Source organism: Neodiprion fabricii, chromosome 2 (genome assembly GCF_021155785.1).
Source record: "Neodiprion fabricii isolate iyNeoFabr1 chromosome 2, iyNeoFabr1.1, whole genome shotgun sequence".
NCBI lineage: Eukaryota > Metazoa > Arthropoda > Insecta > Hymenoptera > Diprionidae > Neodiprion > Neodiprion fabricii.
The window spans coordinates 10,105,403-10,130,788 of NC_060240.1; the positions used below are offsets into that span (position 1 = coordinate 10,105,403).

General features: G+C 40.2%; 1 protein-coding gene across 2 annotated transcripts; it reads right to left on the minus strand.

The window, feature by feature from the left end:
* Positions 1-4,747: 4,747 nt before the first annotated feature.
* Positions 4,748-23,638, minus strand: LOC124176609 (G-protein coupled receptor 52). Of its 2 annotated transcripts, none has more exons than XM_046558135.1 (5): positions 23,543-23,638; positions 10,753-11,247; positions 10,339-10,558; positions 9,546-9,975; positions 4,748-9,436 (listed from the first exon to the last, which is right to left on the minus strand). In XM_046558135.1, exons 2-5 carry the CDS (start codon positions 10,862-10,864, stop codon positions 9,257-9,259), a joined length of 942 nt encoding a protein of 313 aa, XP_046414091.1. In that variant the 5' UTR covers positions 10,865-11,247; positions 23,543-23,638; the 3' UTR covers positions 4,748-9,256. The 2 variants fall into 2 exon arrangements, with proteins under 2 accessions (XP_046414091.1, XP_046414090.1); XM_046558134.1 differs by lacking the exon at positions 23,543-23,638 and adding an exon at positions 16,002-16,254.
* Between the last annotated feature and the right edge of the window lie 1,748 nt (positions 23,639-25,386).

Below are 25,386 nucleotides of genomic sequence, written 5' to 3' on the forward strand. Positions count from 1 at the left end.
ACCTCCTACAAAAAGCAGATGTTACGAAACGTCGTAATGTCATCAGCGTTCAAAGATTGGTATGGCTAGTTAGGGTATAATGATCATTAGCCCTTCGTGTGAATACTTGTTCTTCACATCTTTCGTCTGTACACTTTTTCGATGTGTTCCAGACTTTCAAGAAATCAGAATAAATTCAGGGCTTCTTCTCAAAGTGTTGACTGCATTATCCAAAATTCGGTAGATTCAAAAGTTTGGAAGTCTTGTTCATAAAAATTAATATTTAGAAGATTACCGTTCCTGTAAGACCCAGTGTTCACACGGAGGATTATTGCTCAGTTCTCTTTTCTGTGATGTTAGCAATCTACTTTATTGATTAACCCAGCCGATAGAAAATCTGCTAATTAAACGCTTTTTTATGTAGCTCTTGGAAAGGAGCTTTTGTTTGGGTACAACTTAAGGTAACCCAAAATACTTTTGTGTACCAAACCACGGTTAGTTTGAGTCGAGTCATACGGTACGTAGAGTTGGTAAGTTAATATCTGATTGCGCCGATTCCATTTAGGATTTAGACTGTGGTTAAAGCTCTGATTTATTGTCTGCCATTGTTTGATAATGAGCCATGAGTTGGATTTGGTTTATGTACGATTGCAGTGTAACTGACTTGGCGGATAACCGCATCAGTCATTATAACAGTGATGTCGCAGGGAAGTGACTGATTGATAAACAATGAAAATCTACAAACAGAAACTTCGCGAAAACGTGACGCAAGCCTAATTATTATACTTGTGGTCAATGCCCGATAGCTCACACAATGCGCATAAATCTGCTACGCAAAAAGAGGACGGCAGGGTATAACGCGAAGTAAGATAAATGCACGAACTAGAAAATATAAATGGAGAAAAGAGAACGGTATGCCAGATAATCACGAGAGGTTTGCCTCGTGCTCTGCGTTGACATACGGAGACAGTATATTCGTTCGATCTCACTGAAAGCCACGCGTGTGTCATGCGGGGGTATTTACGATGCTTTCATGTCTGCACGATATACGGCGGAGCTAAGACGAACTTGAAACTATTCCTAATGGGTCTCGATATCTCATGGCGGAAGGCGGTATACGGTCTCTAATTTTCTCGTGAATTACGACGATCACGTATCGGTTAAATCGAAGCCTGCCAACGGCGGACAAGATCACGTACACGAAGGTCGATAATTAATTAGGTGACTTACCCGCGCCTCCTCGTCGGCTTCAGTCATCTTCACAGCCTCCTTCGCACTTTCTTGATTGATGTGAGAGGCACTCAAAGGTTTTTTCGCTCTTCTAGGGTCACAAACGACCTACGTGCTATTGCGGTTGGCAAGGTAATGCGACATTAGCTATTCCATGTCCTTCTCTAACTATACCTCTCCTCTTCTCTCACGCCTACCACTCTTTCTCCCTCTATCTGTCCCGCCTTTTATAGTTTTACCTTATTCTCCTACAGGGCGAATGATCATTGGCGAAGCTTATTATACCGTTGGAACGAGCCGACCGAGCTTCGTGATCACGATATAACTTTGAAGAACCCTAAGCAACGGTGTATTTATAGACCCAGGGCAGAGACCTCCTGTAGTCTTTCCATTTGATAAAGGAAATTAAAACGGTGAAAACTGATCACTTTTCACATCCAACGTACCGTAAATACTCTAAATTGCATTACCCTCGTTATTGGCGTTGCAATCATTCCAATTCTTCCTCATCCATCATTCTGTTCGGTCTCATCGGTATAATGCAGATCTGTAAATATGCTGTGCAAGGTTTTGGATAGTAAATTACAAAGCCAGGCATTTATCGTGACAAACGAGTAAGTGGTCTTCAATGCATGTAGGCTTTCGTGACGTGGAATTTAACCCTGAGTTACGTCCGTAAGAAAAATAAATAAATAAAAAAAATATCCCCTCTATATCGATTGAGCCTTGGCATAATTAGGATTGTGGATGGCGGGTAGTATTGGTACCAGTCCGCGATGCCTTCCCGAGTTTAAGAAACATTATAATCCTCAGCAATTTTCCGTCTCGTATGTGCTGCTCTGTATTTACTACCATTCCATTCGCGGTAACGTCAAAGCTGGGGTCTGATATCGAGATATAACTAATTGGCTAAAGCGGGACTAATTGGATCCAAGGATTACTCGGATTAGAGAGAGAGTAATTTAGAAACTTCACGTCATCATGTGCGTAAATTTCACAGTCTTCATCGATAACACGATATGGTATCATGAAACGTTTCCTGATCATCGGTAATTTCACTTTATATAATATTACATGCTGTGGTTCGAGATTCAATATTTGAGAAATACATGGTGCTGACTAAAATTGAAAGCAACAACTCGTGACAGGTGTGATCAAACATAGAAACGTATGTAGCCATGTCATAATATGAAACCTCAATTAATTTATGACCGTTTTCAAAGTTTCTAAATTTCAATTTTCAAGATATCTATTACTTTGTGCACCATTTGTTTTTCAAATTAGAAAAGTACAGGCATGATATCAGAAAATACTTTTCAAAATTTTTCATCCCGTGTTTCAAGTTGATCTATTCGATCGTCTTTCATCGAGTGAAGTATTTGGACCAAGCAAAAATGCAGTGAAATAAAGTTTTTAAACAAACAGGTTTCAAATTTTGTGGTACCGACGTTAGAATCGAATGCCTTAATAATCGATTTTCTCTACAACAATCGAGTAATATTCATTCCAGTAATATTCAATTGGTTATTGGAGACAATCGACAACAACGCGTAATTTATTACCTGCAGTAAACCATCACCAATTTATGAGATCAGTGCCATTAGTATCCTGTAGGTACAGTGACTAAACGAATTTGAATTTGCTTTTATTTTACGCGATTTCCATTTCAACCAGCTACGATAGTTATTTCTTCCCAATAGTTTATCCGTACTTACCCGCATTGTATATGGAGTTGGGTGAGGGACTCGAGAGCACGTGTGAATAACCATGTTGCAAATTGCGATGATCACAATTCGAAATAACGTTGGCGGAAATTATTTATCCAATGTTCGGGGTTGTAGAAACCGATAATCAGACTCGGTTGAATGGGAATTTTGGAATTGATAAGATGAGGAGTAGGTATTGAAATGATTGAACGCATTGATTTTCGAATGAAATTGCAGTATCTACGTTGTCACTGTTTATTATCAGAACCCGCTACTCTAGCTTCTAGGATAATAATTGGTAATATTGTATCGCCATCATCAAACTCAACTCGTCATCACCATCTTATAATATCGTCAACCATAATGAGTGACTCTCCAAGAGATAAGAAATGCTGTGTTTGCCCAACTAGAAATCTCATTGTATCGCACATTTGCTGGTAGAACTCAAAAAAGGCCAGTGGCGACTTTTTTCGTCCGATCCTCTATAATCGAGTCGTATTCATCGGTGTGTACCATAATTGTATGTCGTCTATTATATCAGCTAAGGCACGCTATTAATTTATGATCTTAAACAATTATACGCTATTTCGACAGTCTCCGGTTAAAATCTTATCATTTTATACGTTTTTCGCAGCAGTTAATTGATCCTACAGATTTTGATTACTACTGCGGATCAATTTGAGCAAAATTCGACATCTTGGAGTCGAATAACTACTTGGAAATTAATAAAATTTCAAATATATGTATGTATGTCTGTCGGCAAGACATATGTGTACTTTGTTCGAGCAATCAGAGCATTTCTCACAACAGTAACCTGGAGATAGCATTCACTTTCAAATCAAGTGTGGTACCTTAGGCTGAGCTCAAAGTAAGTGCCGAGATTCAACGTTGGAGCATGAAGAGATTACCTAGCATACGTGAGAATACATAATTTCCGTCGTTATTGCTGTTTATCCTAATCATTGTTATCTGTATCGTTACTGCGACAGCGTTCGAGTGGGGAAAAATCAGTGCCGTTTTCGACTCGATATTTTTTCATAGAGCATAAGCGTCAGCTACCACACTCGCCACATCCGGTATCGTTATAGAGATATTTTTATAATCGAATCTCCTATCGACATCAAGGATCATCACTCGTAATGCTACAACGTGAACACGTACAATGTAGTCATCAATCAACGTTTAACAATCATTAAAATATGTAATAACAGCACGTCCATTGTGAGGTACGTTACAAAACTAGTACAAAACTAGCAACTAGGTACAAAAATGTAATTAATAATTAATAATGGAGGCCACCCGGGAAACTGCCAGGGACCAGTGTGTGTTTTGTTTTTTCTTCATCTTATCCTCCTTCTTCTTCTTCGTCTCAACGTTTTCAATACTCTTCGTTAGCGTTTTGCCCGGTTTCGCGAAACTCGCACCCTCCGGCCCTTGATTTTTCACGCACCTCTCCATTATACATCTAAATATATTATATATGCAATATATATCTCTTAAACAATCTTTCAACCGCGTTTTTATTACGCAAAGAATATTTTTTCTTCTATTCGGCTTATAACTCTTATCGCTGAGAAATATAATACTGTTTCGTTGGGGGGTTGGGGTCTTAATTTATTTCACGTTCACACATTCTTCGTCACTTTTCTCCAGTCCGCATACAATTTACAAACCTTAGGCGCAGCGACAAAAATTATGCTTGTAATATATATTTCTAGTTCAAAGCGAAGCGGAAGCTGTTCTGCGCCTTGTCATCCTGTCATTCTCATGGAGAATTGTGAACGTGGCTTATTGTTAGAGAAAACTTATGTCTATCAGACCGAAATATTAATCGGCCTGCAAGCTTTTCTACACTTGTCAAGCGGAGGATATTAAGCTTCGATAAACGCATTGCGGTTTTTTTTTTTTTTTTTTTTGCGTTTTCCGCCGAAGAAAATTATCGCGAACCAATTCACGAATGTAATCGATTTAAAGTTTTCATGGAATCGGATCGACTTGTCGACTTCTTTGGTAGTACTTTTTCTATAATCGTTACAATTACTTCAGTTGGTTTTTTTGTTCACAATACAACTAATTCGATTCAAATTTTTACTGGCTGTAAGCTGATGTCTAAGCTTTTGTCTTTCCTTATTTTTTTTCTTCAACACAACGATTAACCCAATCTGATCATGATTTCATTGTACCATGGACATTTCATATTGTTACATACGAGAATATTTGTCCGAATTTTTTTTTTCTTTTTTTTTTACCAAAAATGAAAGCTGAACTAAAATATGGAACATGGTTACACTGAGAGAAAGTTTTAAGAGAGATTCAACTATCGTTTGGAAGCATAACGAGAATTATCAACAATGCCCAAGGTGGAGCGATCGATTCGCGAAAGATTTACCGATTGCTCACGCCGTGCAAAACGACACGTTATTATTATTATTATTATTTTTCTTATTATGTTATTTTTTTCGTTTTTATTCTTCTAAATCTACTACTAATAATTTTTTTCTTATTTTCACGTTTTTCATTTGCTCAGTATCCGGAGGGTGCGAAATGTTGTATATATTATGTATATATACGTGTACATATAGGCCATTCCAAAAATTATGGCACAACAATCCGAGGTTGAAATTTTTATGGAACTGTAGTTTTGATAAATTTTATTATAGAATTTGTACCGCATCGGTGTAATTAAAGAATGAAAAAAAAAATTGACGATAAATGCGAAAAATTAACACCTTTATAATAGCAGTTCTCTCATGTTCCGCAAACTTAAAATTAAAGAAATGTTCGTGATTTTATCCGGTTTTTCGTAAACGATGCATCGTAAAGGTCTCTAATGATCAGATTAATGCAATCATTTTATTTTCAAGACACCAAAAACAATCAAAATCATCGCAGCTAGATCGAGATTCTTACTCCGGATCGTTGACCAATAATTTGCGGATTGACGCATTTATATAAGTTTGTATGTATGCGAGTTTCCCATTACTGTATTTGGAAACAATGTTCTGATGGATTTTCATCTGCGACTCTGATTACTTTGACAGCGATTTTCTTAAGTAAAAATTACAAAAATTGTGGTGGGTATTATAATTTATCGGCATCCTGAACCCTGCCGTGAATTCTAAATAATTAACATAAACGTTTCATATTTGTTCTACGTATATTTAATACCTCTTTTTTGTACCGTGTAAACTCATGTAAAAATGACATGGATTTTTTGCCCAACAAGTAAATGAATTTCACTCAAAATAACTAAAGTGAAAATTAAAATTTCTTTTCAATTTTTGAAATACCAAAATGTCTGTAACATTTACTGCGAAAAATAGGCTAGTCATACAATCATCGTTGCCCGTGTGAATCAAACAGACCATCATTTTCGATGTTGCTATAGATTTATATGTGCACACAACACACACATTCTATAAGTATGTATTATAATTGTAATTTTTAGCGTATTTGGGAAGAAATTTTAATTGAATTTCAATTTGTTAGCTGGGTCTTGCGACTGCTGCTGATTGCGCTACGCGTAAACTGCTTTTTTAATTAATTAATTAATCAACTATCTTACAACATATAGAGAATCAAAGAATTATTGATCACCTTTCGGCGTACGAGATGGGCTTCAAACTCTTTAGCTTCCCGTAACAATATGTTCGATTTTCATTGATATTCGAGGATCGCATGCGAAAATTGAATGAATACGTGAAGCACAATCCGTACGTGAAAGACGTAATTGTGGACCTAGCCGACTCACAAGATTTGATCATCAGTTATTATACACGCGCACTCACACCGTATTCATCGCCGCATAATACAACAAACTACGTTCTATATTAAATGCGTATTTTATAATAATACGATATATATTCTTTTGGCTCTCTCTTCTTTCCCTTTTTCCTTTTTTTTTCTTTAACAACAATTTGACAATTCATTTCCACTACGATGTCGTTATGAGTTCGCTGGGTGCACGATACCACTTTTATCGCTTTTTGAATTTTATTTCACTTTACAGTATGTTTAGTTACCGTCATGATTTTTATTCATCTTTTACTTCTTCTTACAGTGCCTACAGCAAGGGGTGTTTTTTTTTTTGTTTTTGAATCGTTCGTCTTTTGACACAACAGAGAGAGGTTCGACCGCATCGTAGGATAGATTAAGCACGATTAAAAAAGCTTAAAATTCGCGCGGTTTTGTCCCAAGGCGTTCTACGATTTTTAATACATTTTTTGTTCTAATTTTAGCACGTCACATTCATAGAGGCATCTCTGTAATTGACTAGGTACTTTTTTTTTGCTTCATTTTCTTTTTTTTCGCATATGTTAACGTTAATTAATCTTCACAATATAGTAACTTTTTTTTTTTTCTTTGTTTAGCTCGCTAAAACACTTATTGAGCGTGATCTTATATAAACGTACAGATATAGACAACGGTAAAATTTTTTTAATTTTCTTCCTTTTTCTTCATTTTTTTTTTCTATAAATTTTTTTCTCCTTTTCGTAAGAAATTCTCACGCTAAATAACAGATGCTAGATTGAGCGAAGCGAAGTTACTTTGTAGATTTGAAGATGTCTAATCGAAATTACGCGACCAACTGGTCAGTCTTACTATTCGTTACGTAACATATACATATATATTCATACATACATGTGAATTATGTATATATGCATATAAATATGTTTTTTTTTCATCTCACTGCGTCTCTGGATCATCGCTATATAGGATATCAATCCAGCACACTGCTGCATTGCCCGCATCTATTCAACGTGACAATATTGTATGTACTTTTATATAGAGAAGAAAACGTCGGCTGAATATAGCCGACGAAGCGATTTTAATTATAGTAATTTTATTCTTTATATTTTAGTCGGAATGCAGTTTATATATTCTCATTTATCATTTTGTTTACCACGTCCAAACACGTGTAGCGCAAATTTAGAATCAAAGAAATATGCACGCCAGGCATTCCAAATGAACTCAACTTCTTGCAGACGTTCATCGTTTCGATAAAAATTTTGGTATTGTAATTCTTTGTTTTTTTTTTTTTTTTATCGTAGAATAATTTGATGGATTCTAACTGCCTAATCTCGCTTTAGATTTATTCGCATCGATTTTTTTTTTAACTCTCAAAATTGTTGAAATTCATGGCATACGTTGTCACGTCATATACATGTGTAGATTCAGTAAAAATGTAGACCAAAAAAAAAAAAAAAACATAACTTGGTATACTCACGTTCTGTGTGATAAATTTTATGTGATACTGCGCAGTGTAGAAATTTAAAGCCTGCGTTTTTTCTTTTTAAGTTCAACTTCAATAATAAAAGATAAAGTTTTCGAACCGTCACCACGGTCATTGCTGCATCCCAATTCTACGAGTTATGAGTCAAGAGACGGCAAGGAATTGATATAAATAAATCAAATAATGAGTCGTTTGGTTTACCTAATTCAAATGTTCCATGGTTTAACTGAATATTGCATTCTCTTTTATTTTAAAATATTTACAACTGTTAAGGCTAATTGTAGGTTGTATTAATCTAAGTCGCAGATAAAAGTGTTATTATCCGAGTTTATGGTGCGAAAAAAATGTGCTCTCATATATTATGTGAGAGATATATCAGAAAAACGAAATTGTCGACTTTTGGAAAGGCAAAGTTTGATAAAACGGTAAAAGGAAAAATGTATCTACGTTGGAATTTATTTTCTTTTATTTCGTTTGAAATTTTTGGTTATGATACTTAACAATAATTATTACAGCTACGAATACTTAAGAGTGGAAATCAATCAAACTGAAGATCTTGAGAGAAAATCATGTGCCTCAAGAGTTTGGAAATGAAGATTTCAAACTCCCACAAAAATTATCGCACCTGCGGTGTATATATCTTTATGAAATAATTATCGAAACGAGTATTGAGAACGAATGAAATTGACCTGGAATGCCCAGCACACGTTTCATGTTTGGTTTTGTTCGATAAAGTGTGTGCTTTTCTCAGATGAATTGAAAGACTTCCAGAACAAAGCTTTTTCAATTAGCTCTAAGTGAACAATACCTGTCCGAAGTATACGTTCAACCGTCGAAACGAAAGATAACAATGAATCGACACAATGCTGGATATGAATATTCGACGTTCCAACGGTCTAAGAAAATCTCCCGGATTATAACTCGCAACAAGTGAACCGAACCGCGAAATTGAGTCATTATCATGCTCCTTCAACACGCGAGGAAAAACTGTAGGATCAACTCCCAGTATAACACGAGATAGAAAATGTGTAATGCGATGCTCTAGGAATGCGGCGCGTGTAGAACGCACAGACACTCGCTCGACCTTAGCTACGTATCGGTACTCTGTTTAGTCGTCGTCGTCCAGACCCAGGAGCTCCGGGGGAAGTCTTCGGTGTCGGCAGCACAGAGTCAGACAGAGGACCCGAGCGGCGAGTCGAAACTGAGGGCTCAGCGTCCCAAGGACAACGGCCTTCCAGAAGCTGTTGGTAAGTCCGAACCACACGACAGCAAAGTTCAGGAATGGTACCTACCAAGGAAATCAGGACTTAGAACGACCAGCTTCGGGAACCAAGAGGACCCGACGAGTCCAGTAAAGAAGAAAAGCTCGCGAATCGATTGAGATGAAATATGCTCACCTGCGGTGGTCCATTAACGACCGCGTAGAGTTTGAGACCAGCGTACGGCGCCCACGAGGCCCAGAACGTCATCACTAGGACGAACGACATGATGTGACTAGGATTGCTCAGGTTTTCGGACAGCGCTGTAGCGTACTCCTTGTCGTGGATAGGCACGCCGGATCTCAGTTTTCTCATCATTGAGAATATGTAGTAGTAGGTGTAGACGATTGTGATCACCGACGGGCCCAGGACCAGGATGGACAGAGTCACGGTGTACGCGGCCATGTTTCCCCAGTCGAGCATGCATATGAAGGCTTCGTGGTCGAAGATCGCCTTGTTGAAGCCGAGCAGAGGCGGGCAGCACATCATTGCAGCGCTGATCCAAGTGAACGCCATCCAGCATTGGCACCTCGTTTTCGTCTGCACCGTCTCGTATCTCAGTGGTTTCCTGTGTAGACACAATCGTTTACACAACAAGGTCAAATGTGACTGAACCATGCACTAACGCAGTGTGAGTGTTGGAGCTGTACACTCCTCATTCATCCGCTCCTCGGGAGTTGGAGAACAGCCAGAAAAGTATGTCGCTTATGACGACCTTCAAGAATCGTCTTATAAAAACATGTGTGATTCGTCATACTGTGCGTAAAACCTGTCTGATGAATGGGACGAGCATTATTGGACACGGTTGGACTCAAGAACGTGTAAACTAAGTCAGAATTGCCGCCGTGTCATTCTGCTTGGTCGAACGCCTACTACAGATTAATGGCCACTTCCGCACTACGACCCAAAAATTCTGAAACGTAGTATCTACCTGATGGCGAGGTATCGGTCGACGGAAATCCACATGAAGGTGTAGACCGAGACTGCCCAGAGCGTGACCTCCAGGTAGCCGATTAGCCGGCACACGATGTCGCTGTAGACCCATCGCCGCACTAACGCTGGATAAACGGAGAGCGGGACAACGAGCAATCCGCAGAGCAGATCGGCTGAGGCCAATGACAGCAAGTAGTAGTTTATCACCTCGCTGGGGCCTAAAAGAAAAAAAGAAAAACCAAGCATGCAAATCGTTGATCACATGCGTCAAGGTGTGCATGACGAAAGTGGATGATCACTGATGATCACGGTATAACTGAGTATGCAAGTTGTCCATGAGTAATCACAGGATCCACGTGACAACGTACCCTGCACTGATTGACTTGACTTTGGAATTGAGAATTATACTCACCGCGGAAGTTGAGGTAGGTGGCGATGATGAGTAGATTCGAAAGTATGATCGCGACGCCGACCACGAAGATGAGGCCCGCCTGCATGAGAGCCTCCAGCGAGGGCTCCTCCATGCCGCCCCCCCTACGCGCCGCATCCCCCCACCCACCCTGAGGTGCCTGGTCCGCCCTTTCACCCTTCTTTGCACTTCACTCCGTCCCAACCACTTCCGTCCACTACTTCACCTTGGTACACAACCTCACGCAACTCCTGCCTCCTCCTCCCAGCCCGAAAGCTTTTGGCACAGATGTCGCACTCTTTCTTTCTTGTCTGCTTATTTGACTCAAACGGCTTGTCTCCGAATTCACTTTCCTTCTCTCCGGCGTTTTCTGGACTCTCCGACACTCGATTCTCCTCTCAAGTGTTCTAAATCGCCGGCGGAACTGTTCCCCAAGTCTTGAATCACGCAATCCCCATTGCCGATGTTTGAAACTCGTCCAGGATCGATCTGGTGCTTCTGAAAGTATAAAAGATTTCCACGTTTAGGGGACCCACCTCGATAGCTCACTCGATAGGCTATAACGTCCTCACTCTTAGCTACGTCCAATCTCCGTTCGACGATCGGATGTGGAAATCGCATTGACAAGGAATAGTTTCGCGAGGTATCAACGGGCTAAATGAAAGTAATGACGAGCGCGTTTTCGTCACAATTGATTCCAATCAAAGCCTGGAAATGACTTTCGGGTTCTTTATTCCAGACCTCTGTTCCGGCAATAAACGTGCTCTGTGGATCTCCGTCGGATCGAACAACCGCTTTCGCTAACTTGGAAATACGTAAGCCTGCACGATGGATCAATATCTAAAGTCTCTACAACTAAGTCTGCAAGTTGACCATGAATAATCATAGGGCCCACGTGATAACGAACTGTGCACTTGACTGATACCTCAATCTAACTCACCGACATCTTTTATATAATGAGGTTATTACTTTTCACTCGTATTTATGTTTCGACGTGATGCTTTCCTTCAGGGATGAATTTGGTGACACACGAGTATCGTTGGTCGCATGCCTCACTTCCAATGCGTAAACTAAGTGGTGCCGACCTACTTATCCTCGAAAGTTCATATGCTACAGCGTCTACTTGTGTACATGAAGCGCAGGGAATATGTTCGGGAATTCAGGTGAGCAGGCATGTGGATAACCTAGAGGACGTAGTAGTTACACGTCAGACTGTGTTTCCTGGCTTGCGAAAATTCTCCTTTTCCATAAGGCCTGCTTCATGGCCGTGTCTTATGAGCCGTTCGTATCGACCGTCATTCATAATTCAACTAAGTCGATCTTGAATGAAATAGGTGCGCATACTAGCCTAGCATTGTTATACATGCGGGTTCACCTCTGCATGTCGTTCGTGTATCACTGTCATTGTTCTAATTCTTTTTCATCATGGTTCAAGATTGATGCATAATGTCACACAGTTCAGGGGCTAACTGAATGAGAACCAATTAAAACTCCCCAGTCGATTCTGAAACTTCCATCTGTGTTCTCCAACTTTATCAGCTTAACAGAAGGTCGGAAGGAAATGGTGAAATGTCTATATCAACGAATTGACACTAAACCGAAAGTGATTTATCATTCTTCACTTTACCTATAACTCCACATGTTCACTGTTACTTCGAAAAAGTATACTACGTTTATTTCAATTACGTTTACCGCAAATTAAAGTTTGATCAATTTTTAACGGTATTCTTTTTATAAATATCATAAGAATCATTTAGTTGCTTTTTCGCGTAGCAATTCGCTTGATTTAATCTTTGAACGTAAGAGTGAAGCTCTATCTAGTTCCAAGGTCCAGTCAGTGACCTTGACCTGTAGTTAGGATTTTTTAAACACATTGCTCATAGTATTAAATCCTGTCAAGCCTATTAGTGGTTACGAGACCATTGAAAAGTGTACATAATGGTGTGTGAATTTTCAAACTAAGACTTTATTATTCTAGCAAACAATGGATATTTGTTGACTTAGCGTAGAAGTTGGTGCATTATTCATCATTATATCTCATCGCAAACCAATACCCGTCTGCATCTATCCCATGAACGAGACCACGAGTGCAAGACGTAATGTAACGTGTTTAATGAAATTAAGCAGAAACTTCAACTCGGTATAAAACATAGAATCAGTCCGTAGTGCGGCACTGAACACTCGTCATTACCATGATGTGAAATTTAATAACTAAACGAGCAAGTGACGTCCAGAGTTTGCATTATTAAATGTAGGGCGCTACTGCGCCTTGGTTCTGCACACAGTGATGTGCCTGATATGTCTACGTAGTCATGTACCTACGTAGATGATGGTGTAAGTAGCTGATTCCATCGCATTGCAGATCGCTACTTGCTTGGGTAACGTAATACACGCTCTCACCCATGGCACGTGTCCCCTGTACGTGTACTGGCCGATGCTGATAAACGTGAAAAACGGCTTACGAAGCCTTGCAGTTCTCTATTTCGCCCCATTCGCTCATTGCACGTGCTTAAGTGACCCGCGCCCTGTACCGTGTATCCCACACAACCTCACTCGCATACGTATTTTAGCATATTCACTGGATCGGCTTGATGACATACGACCGCCCTGATGCCATTATCTGGCTTCTTTGGGTCGCCTCGACTATTCCTCGGAGTTACAAGTCTACCCACTGTGGTACTAATTACCCATCCGCCATCGTACGGATTTTTTTCTATCTCTTGATTTCAAGCAGCTGAATGGACTCGTTATGCAGCTCTTACTGCTTATTGTTTCGTAATTCTTACTGAAAACATGAAGCTACTACGGCTTCCATAAGGCTATAATTTATTGTGCCATTTTCCGTGGTAAAATCAATGAATATAACGAGTAACTAGTATAAGTTAACTGGAAATATGAACGATTGCTAAGTGGCGTGTCTGAAGCTAGTTAAAATACTCACTGAGACTATGTCCAAAGTTTTTACCCGAAAATTATAGTCATCCTAATTGAATACTGTTTCAGTTGCTACCAGACTGATGGGATTTCGTTGGAAAGTACACTTCTGGTTTTGTCAACACTTGACCAAAACTTTAGCGGGAATGAAAAAGACCTCGTCTTGACATTTCGGGATTCCAGAGAATTGTTATTGATTACCCGTTTACTGTACAGTAATAAAAATTCTCCATCCATACCTGCTTTAGCATACGTTTCAGAAAATATTCATTCACTCTCAAGTCAAACGCTTGAACTGTTGGTTGGAAATATGTTTTTATCAAAGCCCAAAATATGGAACTAACCAACGTGATGTGTGGGAGATCTCAAAACAGTATTCACCAATAAAAAAATGCGTATGCCATTCGACTGTTAAACAAATAGGCAACCAACCAGAAGATTGATGGAATATTAACGCCACTGTTGCGGCTAATGAGATGATAACTTCTAAGGAACTCAAAACCATTAGGGGATGGTGATCTCTACCTATTTCAGAACCAGAATGAAAGGCCAAAAATGGCACCGAAGGAAAGTCTATAACAACTTCCACAAACCATCAATTGATCAGCAATTTACCGAAGCGAATTATTGTGATGTCTATTTAAACCAGAAATTCGGAGGGAAAAGATTCCAAATGACTTAGACCGATCTCACTTCAGCATCAGCCGTTATATCCAATGATCCACTGCCAGCCTGCCCATGGCGTTATTAAATCCGTTAAATCACAGCCGTGATCCACTTCTTTTCTTCCCTATTTCCGACCTCTATTCTTATCTCTCTCTGTCTCTCTTTCTCTTCCTCTTCTCCCTCGGTATTGGCGGGACTGTTCCTTCTTCACCCTCTGCATCTCTCAACCCTGCTCGCCTTTCCGCAGAATTATGGCAACGCCGAGAGAAGAGAGCGCCCTTATTGGCGGCTCCAGTTGGTTGCCCTAGGTCCTAAGCCCATGGAGGCCGACCTAGTCTATATCGAGTCGCGCTTATCTTTCACCCTAACCCAGTTTTACAATTATTCCCTGTCTTGAATTCAAGCACCAATGTCCTTCAGGGGTGTGTTTTTGGATTCATTGAGTCTTCAAGGGAGGTTTCCAAAGCATAGATACTCACTTTTGATTCAAAACAAGAAATACGTCACCCTAGTCACTCGAAACATCCCACATTTTTTCACATCAATGAAGAAAACGACCTCTAACCACATTCGGAGCGAGTGTTACTGTATGACGATTTACGGGGGATGAAATGCGTCCGCTTTTTCACAGGCCAGGAAAGTTGAATGAAGAGGCGTACGCCTCTATGTGGAGTAAATATAAAATGAATTTTCACAGTCGAGAATCGCTCTTTCGTGTGATTGCAGAAAAAAAAACAGTGGTCTCTCACGAATGCCCAGTGAATCGAAGTTGTACCAATCAACTTTGAATCACACGCTCGTGTTGTACCAGTAATTAAATTGCCGTGAAGCCTTAGTTTGACTATCTGAAGAAACTAGAGGTGAAATTGAGCCAATGAAATTGTGCATCGGGTCCTTTGTTTTCAAGAGGTGAGGAGTGAGTAGTTCAATAGTTTAAGACGGGTAGCAAAGGAAGTCCCAAAGATCGAGTACATCGAATCCAAAAGAGAAATTATTGAATATTATATTTTTCATTCTTCTGCAATAACTCCTCAGGCACAATAACTCCAAGCAGAGTAAGAACCTATAAGTAACTTTTATTCTCTCTACTGCATTTCCATTTATACGAGGGAATTTTATCGCAGAGAAGTCAATATGTTGTCGTTTTCGTCGTTTCCACGAGTTATTAAGTCCCAACTTTGAGTGTTCAGGTAAATCTTGCGAGAAAAAATGAAATTCTTTGTCCTCCTGAATTTTCGTGCAAAGAAAATCATGGAGCAAAGGAATACCGTACGTGTCCCTGACTCCGTGGATTTCAGGTGAGGCTTAAACTTCATCGAAGCGGTTAATACGCTTGATTTGAGCTGTGAATTCGAGTGAAAAAAAAAATAGCAGAACAAAGAAACAGGTTGTACCGAACGACATCTCGTCGCGTTGTTAAACCGCGAAGAAATCGAGTAGATAGTGTTTCGGTTTGAAACTGAGAAGAGTTAGCAAGTAAAAGGAATTCTGCATTCTGAGTCCGTTTTAGCCACGTTTAAATTTAACGCTGCAGGGCCGGTTATCGGAGCCTCGGATGTGCCCAGCGGGGAATTCGGTCCACGCAGCATCTCATCGCGCGTCCATGTTACAAAACACTGCCATCTTTAATTGGTCCATAGGTGTATATTTACCGAAATTTATCCGGTGAAGTTCGAGGCCGCGTACCTTTTCGATCGCATCTTCGTCGCCCCCGCTACTTCCACTCAGCCCTTCACTTATCACAAACAAACTCTGCGGACGTAGCTGCGGTACCGAGTCAGGTTCGCGACGGGTTTTTCAGCCGAGGTCGGTATCGAGACGAGACAACTTCCCCTGGCGGGGATCAAATCCGCCCCAAATAACCACCTACGCGTTCAACCTGGGGGTGACTACTGACGGCTTTGCGTCCCGACGCTCCGACGTCCCGGGAGTAGCGGCGTCGATACGTGGACGACGCACGCGCGCCACCCCCGATTCGGCCGGGCAGCGTTTTGGAGATGACTCAGCCGTTCGGGGCAGCCCGCTTTTGGGAAACCGCGTACGCGCGGATAATCTCAGCCCCGTTTTTCCCGACCTACTCAAACTCCCCGTTTCCATTTTCCTTTTCCTCCCCGTCCCGTCGCCCCCCGCTTTCATTTCGTCCGAGCAGGAAGCCACGGGCAGTGCGGTCTGTAAATCCCTTTCTCGTTGTTAATGATGGAGTTTGAAAAAAAAGTGTCCCAGTCACGGAACTCCAGGAAATATTTGAAAGGTCAAGGGAATCGGGGCAACGTTTGCAGCGGGTTGTTACCGTAAGGGCTGGAATCATCGAAAAGCTGGGAAAAATGCGAGGAAAATTTTTACTGTCTTGAAAATTTATGCGTAAACGGTGCGTAACAGTGACGATGATCGCTCAGCTATGTGAAGTTGAATATCCTTTTTTTTTTTACTCGCTAATAGCGTGAAGGGTAAGAGTACTTGGTAGCTACCTAAAATCGAATATCTTTACAGATTTTCAGTACACGTTTCAAGGTTTAACCTTGGTTCTTATCGCGAAGTAGTCCAACGAACGATGAAATTTTGACTTTGGGAAAGTGAAATAAGCTACGGAATGTCAAATTTCTGTATGTGAATTTAACAGGTTGTAAAAATATGGTCAATTTTGACAAATTTTTTCATAGAGTCCACTCAGGAAGAAGTGGAATATCCATTCGGGGGATTTTAATGCGGTGACCTTATGCCCATCACGTCACTGAAGTACCATCGTACCTGCAGAGAATATGAATGATTGATTGATTTATTTCTTCTTATATTCTATAAAAATTCATGGGCACGAACGGGCCGTATCTTCCACAGACATTAAAATTGAGTAGGATCGAACAGTCAAAAACTAATAAGGTCAAAGAAACGAGAATTATTCGATTACGATCCAATTCATGAAGAAAAACTGTTAAAAATACAATCGTCAAAGGCATCGGCATTCCGTGAAATACTCGAAGAAATAAACAATGCGCAGAATTACAGTGGCCGATTGGGTAATAAGCCACGAGAGGTTTCAGCCCATTGCCAGTCTCGAGAAACACCTCGTTAATGCAAAGAGAACTAGGTTCCGAGGTATTTAACACTCGACTAAGAGACAAATGAGACGAGGACAAAACGCTACAAGGACCAAATGGAATGTAGAAATTTCTCTCGAGGATGACTGTTTTGCAGCTAACAACCGCCGCTCTTGATGCTCCGTTATAAAAGCCACGGAATTGTCCCAAATACAGTCCTCGATTTACACCCGTCATTTTAACATCACCCTGACGCGTCAGTCTTACCCGCGCAATGACATGGAAATGATTTCGATCTACGAGCACTTTGTCTTTATTGCCTTGTTACACACACGCAGGCCGAGGAGGGTTGACAGCGAATTGTTTAGCCCTGACTCGCCAGAAACATTACCGTTGGCCGATCATGTGCTAAACGGTCGGTTCTCTTTGAATTAGTAAATTTCATCACGATTCGTTTCAAAAACATTGAAACCGACACGAAGAAGAGACTTGGAATGAACGGAATGACTTAACGGACGTGATTGATCATTATTCACCGGGAATGTGACCATCGTAGGATGAATGATCGATCCTGAAGTCAAGATCTGAGGTGTTCGGTACAATCGAGAGAATCCGAGGATCTTTAGTGATGCAGCGACTGTACTTCCTCGGGGATGAGGAAGCCCGTTTACGCCTGATTTGATCCCTGCGTACGTGAACAAACCGTTGATCGACTATCGTGTAGTTTCATTAGACTAGAAATACAGTTGCTTACATTAGCTCCGACCCCTCGCTGGTCCGCTTTATGCGCTATTCTAATCAAGTCAGAAGTCCACGTCCATTTATCCGAGTCATCCAGGCTCGTTGATTAAGTTCCCCAGCCACTGTGTGTGTCTAAAGGATGTTCTCACCGGTATTCCCTTGATTAAAAACAGGCGAATTAGGGCACTCGGATGCTCGTCAGGAGAGAAAACGCCCTGGAAATAGGAACGAGATAATTGCTCATAGTCATTTTTCGCCCCAATGCGTCGAGCGCCGTGTTACGTGAATAATTCTACAATATCTGTTAGAAGTTTCTCTTGATTTTGTTACTCGTGTAGCCGTAGCTGGGAACTACGTATTAAATTCGATATCGACTATGCTGGTTATGAGGTACCAGCTCTGCATTGTACGAAATTTGGCACAGTTCCATTCCATTCTGTTCATTGAGCGCATACTTTGCTTCGCGTACTCCCTGCCGTGCAGATAACGTTGCGGCATTATACCGCTTAAATAGGCACAACTCTGATATGAAACTTACCCCTCTGACGGTGAGCATTGTTTATATACGTGCAGACTTAACCGCAATACCGAACGTTACGATAGTTGTTGGAGCAAAGTTTAGGTCAGGTACGCGGATACTGCAAAAATGACCCAGGATTGTATTCAACGTTGAACCATTCGAGAAGTTGGACAATTCATAGTGGTGTAATGAAACCTCTTATGGGTATGTTTTACCAGCAGCTTGTGACCATGACTTTCCAACGGTGGTCATCCTTTCTGGTCCTGCACAAAATTTCAGAGGCTTCTGTAGCTACGGAGAACTGGGTATGTGTAAGGGATGTTTATTGATCTGAGAGGGAAGAGGACTCTCGGGCGCCAGTCTGCTGAAACCGGCGAACAGTGTCACTTAACGTACTATCAACTGGTCCTATCAAAAGTCTGCATCTCGTTACACAGTAGGACAAAGTAGGTCAAGTTCGAGTCAGAAGACAACGTGTAGCGGTAGATCCTCTAGTCGAACAGTCGAAGACCACGCCTCCTTGAATTGGATAACCATGATAAGGTAGATATACCGGTTTTGGTCATCTTATAGTACCAGTTGTGACCATCGTTAGATTCAGTTGTGGACTCGTATTTATTGCGTCTGATCCGTGGTTATGATCACCAATGATACAGAGATACCTTGATCGACTTAAAATATCCTAAAGTCAAAACTTGCTCAAAGTAGAATTCCAGTCGCGAATCAAGTTGTCGAAGAGATTAAAAGTCAAGTTAGTAAATACAGAATTTTATAAAAACGGTGAAAAATGACACGATAACAACAAACGGTGGGTCTACCTTTCGCAGTTACTTTTCCATGACCGAAGTTCAAAACCACCGAGGTCTTCGCGACTATCCGTGACCTGGCATTAATCCTTTTGGCCGTGGTATCGAGCTCCCGGTATGTTTTCCCTTCGAAGCCGTGCTGATGGAGGATTTTACGACGAGCGGTCTCGAGTGAAATAGAGTTTATTGTTAGTGTGGTAGGTTCTCGGTTGGATATGTACCTAAGTTTTATAGTAAGTCGTAAAGGTTACCACGCAGGCAAGTGTGTTCTCTCTTGAACTTCCGAAGTACTTATAGTATATAAGGTAGAGATCGTCTCACTAACACGAGTTGTTCGCCTTCTTTTACTCATACCGCACATATTCTGAAGAGGGGAGATGCAAGCGAGTCGCATTAACGCGTGTATGCATATATTACCGACGACATCACAGATCGTTTATTAATGTAATAAAAATTTGTAAACGACCGAGCTAAACACTCGGTACTTACAAAACAGATAGAAACTGCGGTACAATCATCAAAATACAAAATCGCACACAAGACAATAACAAAAAATGTATACTCGTAGATATTCGGAATTCCATGCGGTTTTATATAGCCTCCGACTGTCGCCGTTCCCAATTTTGTTTACTGACAATTACAGATAACTTTATCGAGATTCTGAAATATTTTAAGACCTTACTAGAAGTGATATTTTCTTTGGCTTGGAAGTTACGAATTATAAATTACAGTTAGGACTCAAATTATTCCTTTAGACTCTTCGGGTTCTCTAAAAAATCTGACAAATTCAAACTCCATTCGGCTTTCGGCCAATTCAGCTTCTAACTTTGGAACGGTGAGTAACGACGTAAAAAAAACATGGATCTGGTTCCACCCGGCAATTACGAACAAATTGGGATTTCCGACCGTCCAAGGCTATGTGAAACCGTATGAAATTCCCCATACAAGTACATACAACAAACGAACGATTATAAACGGAACGCCACTTGTCCTACATTTGCTTCTTCGGCGGGGATAGTTTGTGGTGATATTTTCCATAGACTCTACCGCTCCTCGTCACCCTGTAGTTGATCGGCTGAGAGGAGACTGAAGAGCTGGAAACATGGGGTCCATCACCGGTGCAAAGGCGCTTCACCCTCGTTCTGATGCCGGTCGGTGGTTTCGGGTTCAGAGCCAGACTCAGGCTTCGCCTAGACTCGGATTTCCGCCTGATGCTGACCGGCGCAACTGTGGCTCTTGTTTTGAAAATCCGGAAGGGAGATACGGCCAGGATGCTGCTGGCGATCCGCCGCCGACAACGCCATAAAACAACCGCCGTTGCGAACCATGCGAGCCAAGGACCCGTCCGAGGACCTGGTACCGGGTCTCGGGACCACAGGAACAACATCTGCTGAGATAACTCTGGGATCAGTTCTACTTTCATGGGAATTGCGATTGCGGTCACCCGAAGTGATCGCAACTTTGCCCGTCTATCTGGGCCGGTAAAGTAAGGGTCGAAGTTCCGAATGGTCAAACTTTGGACAGACTGTTACATCGAATGGTCGAAATTTCGAATGATCACAACTCCGAGCGGTCACAACTACGGATCGAAACCTCGAGGTCATAACTCCGATCTTTACCAAACCTTCGTTCGTATGGTGAAGCGTGTACCATACATTCAAAGTTGGTAACTTTGGCGTTTTGACTATTCAGAATTTCAATTTTGAGCGTTTGGAGTTTTGACTATTCGTTGTAACGATGTGTCCAAATTTTGATCATTCCGAATTTTGACCGCCTAGAGTTTTGACCATTCGTTGTTGTAATGATTTGTCCAAACTTTGACCATTCGGAGTTTTGACAATTTGGTATTTTGAATATTTGATATTTTGACCATACGGAATTTCGACCGTTGGTAGTTTCAACCATTCGTTGTAACGGTCTGTCTAAACTTTGACTATTTGAAACTTTGACCCGCATCCAAGGTTACATAAGGTAGTGCGGATTTCAGGATTTCGATAAATTATAGTTCAACCCTATATCAAAACTCTCCCCCGGAAACACACTCGGTCTCTGGGGCTTGCACACTGTACATGCTTCTCGAAACACGAAGCTTTGCCTCGCAGGACTAAAAATAGTTCCTGCTATTCTGCTGTCCTTGAAGATTCTCCGCGTATAATGTGTGCGGAATACAGACGCGATATTCATCCTGTGCACGTGGGCGTGGAGAGAGGAATCGTTTCAGTAACGATTGTCGAAATGTTGCAAGTATTATTCTTTATTTCGAACTTTAGCCAATATTACGAAAAAGAGTTGGTTTTTCTTCTCGGAAAATGTGTACAAATTTCGATGTAGAAACTTTACCTTGCGGACAAGAAACATCCTTAAGGAATTCCGATTCGGTTTCGCAAGAGTCACGAAAATTCGCATGTTGTAGGGAATTTTAACAACTGTTAAGAAAACTTACATCAAAACGGTCAGCAATTGAGAAAAACAGAAATGTAAACATTGCCGACAAGTCCAAAACCAGTTTTATGAAAAAATCTTTCATCAGTCTCTCTGCCTCAAAATGGCCAAAGACTGTGCTTTTCTTTACTTTCATCAAAAAATTATTCTCATTTATAGCGTCAATGTGTACATTTCAATTTTCCTAAGCTTATGTATTCATAATGAAAAAGTCCGAGAATTTAAAGTTTCAAATTTACGCCCACTCCGTATGAAATATTTTTTTTTCTCGATACGATAAACCGATACTGCAAGTTTGAAAAATACTTGTACTCACAACTTGTTCTACAATATTTGCGAATTTCGTCAATAATAAAGGCACGAAGGAAAGCCATCAAAGCGATTGATTTTGCAGCGTAGAAGCCTCGAATGAAGGAGTTACGTACGGAAGGAATCGACCTTGAGCAACGACCATGATGAATTCTCGTGTCTGATACACCGCGGCTGGCGGATCGAGCGGAAGCCTGGCAAAAGTGCTTTCGCGTCCTTGATGCATAATTCCTTCATCCCCGACTGTATAAGAGGTAATTGAATTCGCAAAGTATCTGCACACGAGCCGTCCATGTATATCATGAAAAGCGATGAACTGCACGCTTCGCTTCTGCTGAATCGATGCTAGTCGATACTGATGTGATAAGGAACGAACAGGGGAGAAGAGCATAAAAATGAACGCGAAATTTGTCGGAGATAAATTGTCCCGTCGATGAGGATCGTTCGGTGCAGAAACGCGACCTGATACTGTATTGGATCCTATTTTCCGTGGATTCATAAAAAATATCGCAACGGCCACATTGCCGCTATCGTTTGATTAAAAAAGGGTAGAAAGAACGTATCGAGTATAAAAGATTATAAGAGAGAAGGTAAAGTTAACTACGCTGAATTTAATTCAATCATCTCCTGATTATATGTGAAATTTTTTTTAACAATTGCAAATCTCAACTGATAAAGCAGAATGTTTTCAAATGCTGCAGGTTTTTCCAATATTTATGAATACTCACTCATTCATTTTGGAAATTGTATTCACAGAATTTCTTCCTCGAACGAACCATTCAAAGTTTGTTCTTCGCAACCAGTCACGCTTTTGTTTATCATAATGTATTATCAAACAGCTGAGTTGGCGAAAAAGAAATCTCTGTTACACGAGATGTAGAAGGAATTCATTTTCGAAAAGAATTTATAGAGTTTTCATAAAAACTGGGCAAAGCATATGGATTTCTGTTTTGAATATTTCAAAATCCCGTGATTTTTCTATTCTCAGGATAATTATAAACTTGAGAACCAGTTTAAATTTGTGATTAAAATTTTTCTGATCGATAGTATTATTTATTATAATTATAGTTATTTTCTGATTACGGTAGAAAATAAAAATAGTCAAAGACTGAATTATTAACGAGAACTAGAAATTTCTCTTGTCAGTGAACATCACGAGATGTTTTTTTTTTTCTTTACCTCTATTGACTGAATTTCTACCTTCAAACCTTTAATTGCTACATCGTTTCTCCGCCGAAAAATAGCAGCAATACATCCTCGAGACGTTTTCGGTTCCAGCCAACGGAACAGTCTTATGTAAATTGCAGAGGTTGCGGTGGTGGGTTTGGCTGGCAACTTACCTTATAGATCCACTCGCTGGCGCGCTGCCTGTAACTGAGGGGTTGGTCGACTAGCCGAAACATAGAAGGGCCGTGAGCAGATACTTATAAATGGGGACCTGAAAACCAGAGGAGAAATAGCAGTATTCACAAAAAGACTCGATCCAAACAATGAGAGTTGTCGAAACCGTGGCTCGAATTCCGACCGAAAAATGGTGAGGTAATATCTTCACCGCGAACGGATTAATGGACGAGAATCTTGATCGATTAGATCCCCAGAACCTCCAGGACTTGGAATTAATTGTCAGACTTTCAAACCCAACCGTTTTCGAAATCCTCATTTCATACACGTATCAAGTACAAAACAATTTTTTGTGAAGTTTACAATGCAAATTTACGGTACGATGTAATTGTTCACGATTCGCGAACGAAATTCAGTCCAAACGATATTTGATTTTATTTTTAAACTTTTGGATTTTCGAAAAAGTGTACAGATTTCGTAGAATTTTTTTTTTTTTTTTCGTTCAGTGAGAGAGAGTTTAAGCGGATTCACGTTGCAAAAAAAAAAAAAAAATTACAGCAAAGATGCATTGGAAGTTCCATAGGAACCTCGATTTTTTTTTTTTTTTTTTTATGTACATAGGTTTATCGTGAGCAATTTTTTCGTTGGTCAAATTTGATCATTGGAATAATTTTTCCTGTTGTTAATAATAGTACATTGAATGCAATTTATTTGAGTTAGAATCAGCCGTTGATTTTTTGATTCAATGAAATGATTTATTTTTATTTTCTTTCTGAAGAGAGACTTGAATTGATTTCCGAAAAAAAAAAACATAGAATGTATCTGAAGAATTCTTTTTGCAATGAGTGCAGATTAATTCATCGAAAATTAGAAATGATGAATAGGTTGAGCAATTATTTGAATTTTAAAGAATTTTGACTCACCGATATTTTATTCAAGAAGCCACACTGTTTGTTTATTGAAAAACAGGAAAAATCGGGAACCTCATTGACAAATACGAAGTATTTTACATTATTCCGTTAAAAAATATTTAGCATTCTGGAAATAATGAATTCCAAAAATTTTTCAAAATGCTTCATTAAAACAATTGCGTTTTCGGGAAACTAAGGAAAAATGAATACAAAAATTTAACTTCAAAGATATACAACACGGAAAAATTGCTCAAGTCGTACATTTTCTTATATTTTTGTCCTTTTTTTTTTTTTTTGTCACTCAAATATCGATATCGACTCACGCGCTAATAGGTTTGGTCTTGTTTCAGGCTTGTCTTTGCGATTTTTTGTAACAGCTTCCCGGGTAACGAACTCAGTTTTTCACTGCCGGCATGCGCAGCTACTACGCCATCTGAAAAACCGCCGAATCAATCCGCCCCTGAATTCATTCGCGACGTTGGCCTTTTAATATCAGGATATCTAACCAATAAAATACGTACGGCAGAAAGCTAACCGATATTTGGGGAGAGTCCTCCAAGACAAAGTGGTGAATGGCTATCATATCCTCGAAGCGCAGGACGTTGCGCGATAGTTCCTGCCTCGTAAAAAAGCGCCAGGATCCAGTTTCGTCAAAAATAAAGTTGTTACAAAAAAAAAAAAAAAAATTATAATTTTATATAATACTATGGCTAGATAAAAAGAATAAAGTAAAAATTTGTGTATAATCACACACACACACACACATGCACGTGTTTACGTGCGTGCATGTGTATAATTGTATATATATTTGAAAATAACATATGAAGCTGGGAAATTCAGACAATTGATCGATTTCACTGTCAGATACGTCGCGTGGTTCCTCATCGATTCACCGAAATTCTTTCACCCGAAGTTAGTTTCACGATGTAACT

Bases quoted from the DNA above. Each gene is read 5' to 3' on its own strand.
- LOC124176609 (XM_046558135.1), bottom strand. From the start codon at position 10,864: ATGGAGGAGCCCTCGCTGGAGGCTCTCATGCAGGCGGGCCTCATCTTC. The intron at 10,559-10,752 runs GTGAGTATAATT...TTTTTCTTTTAG, and splicing joins CACCTACCTCAACTTCCGCG to GCCCCAGCGAGGTGATAAAC. The intron at 9,437-9,545 runs GTGAGCATATTT...TTTCCTTGGTAG, and splicing joins TCGTTAATGGACCACCGCAG to GTACCATTCCTGAACTTTGC.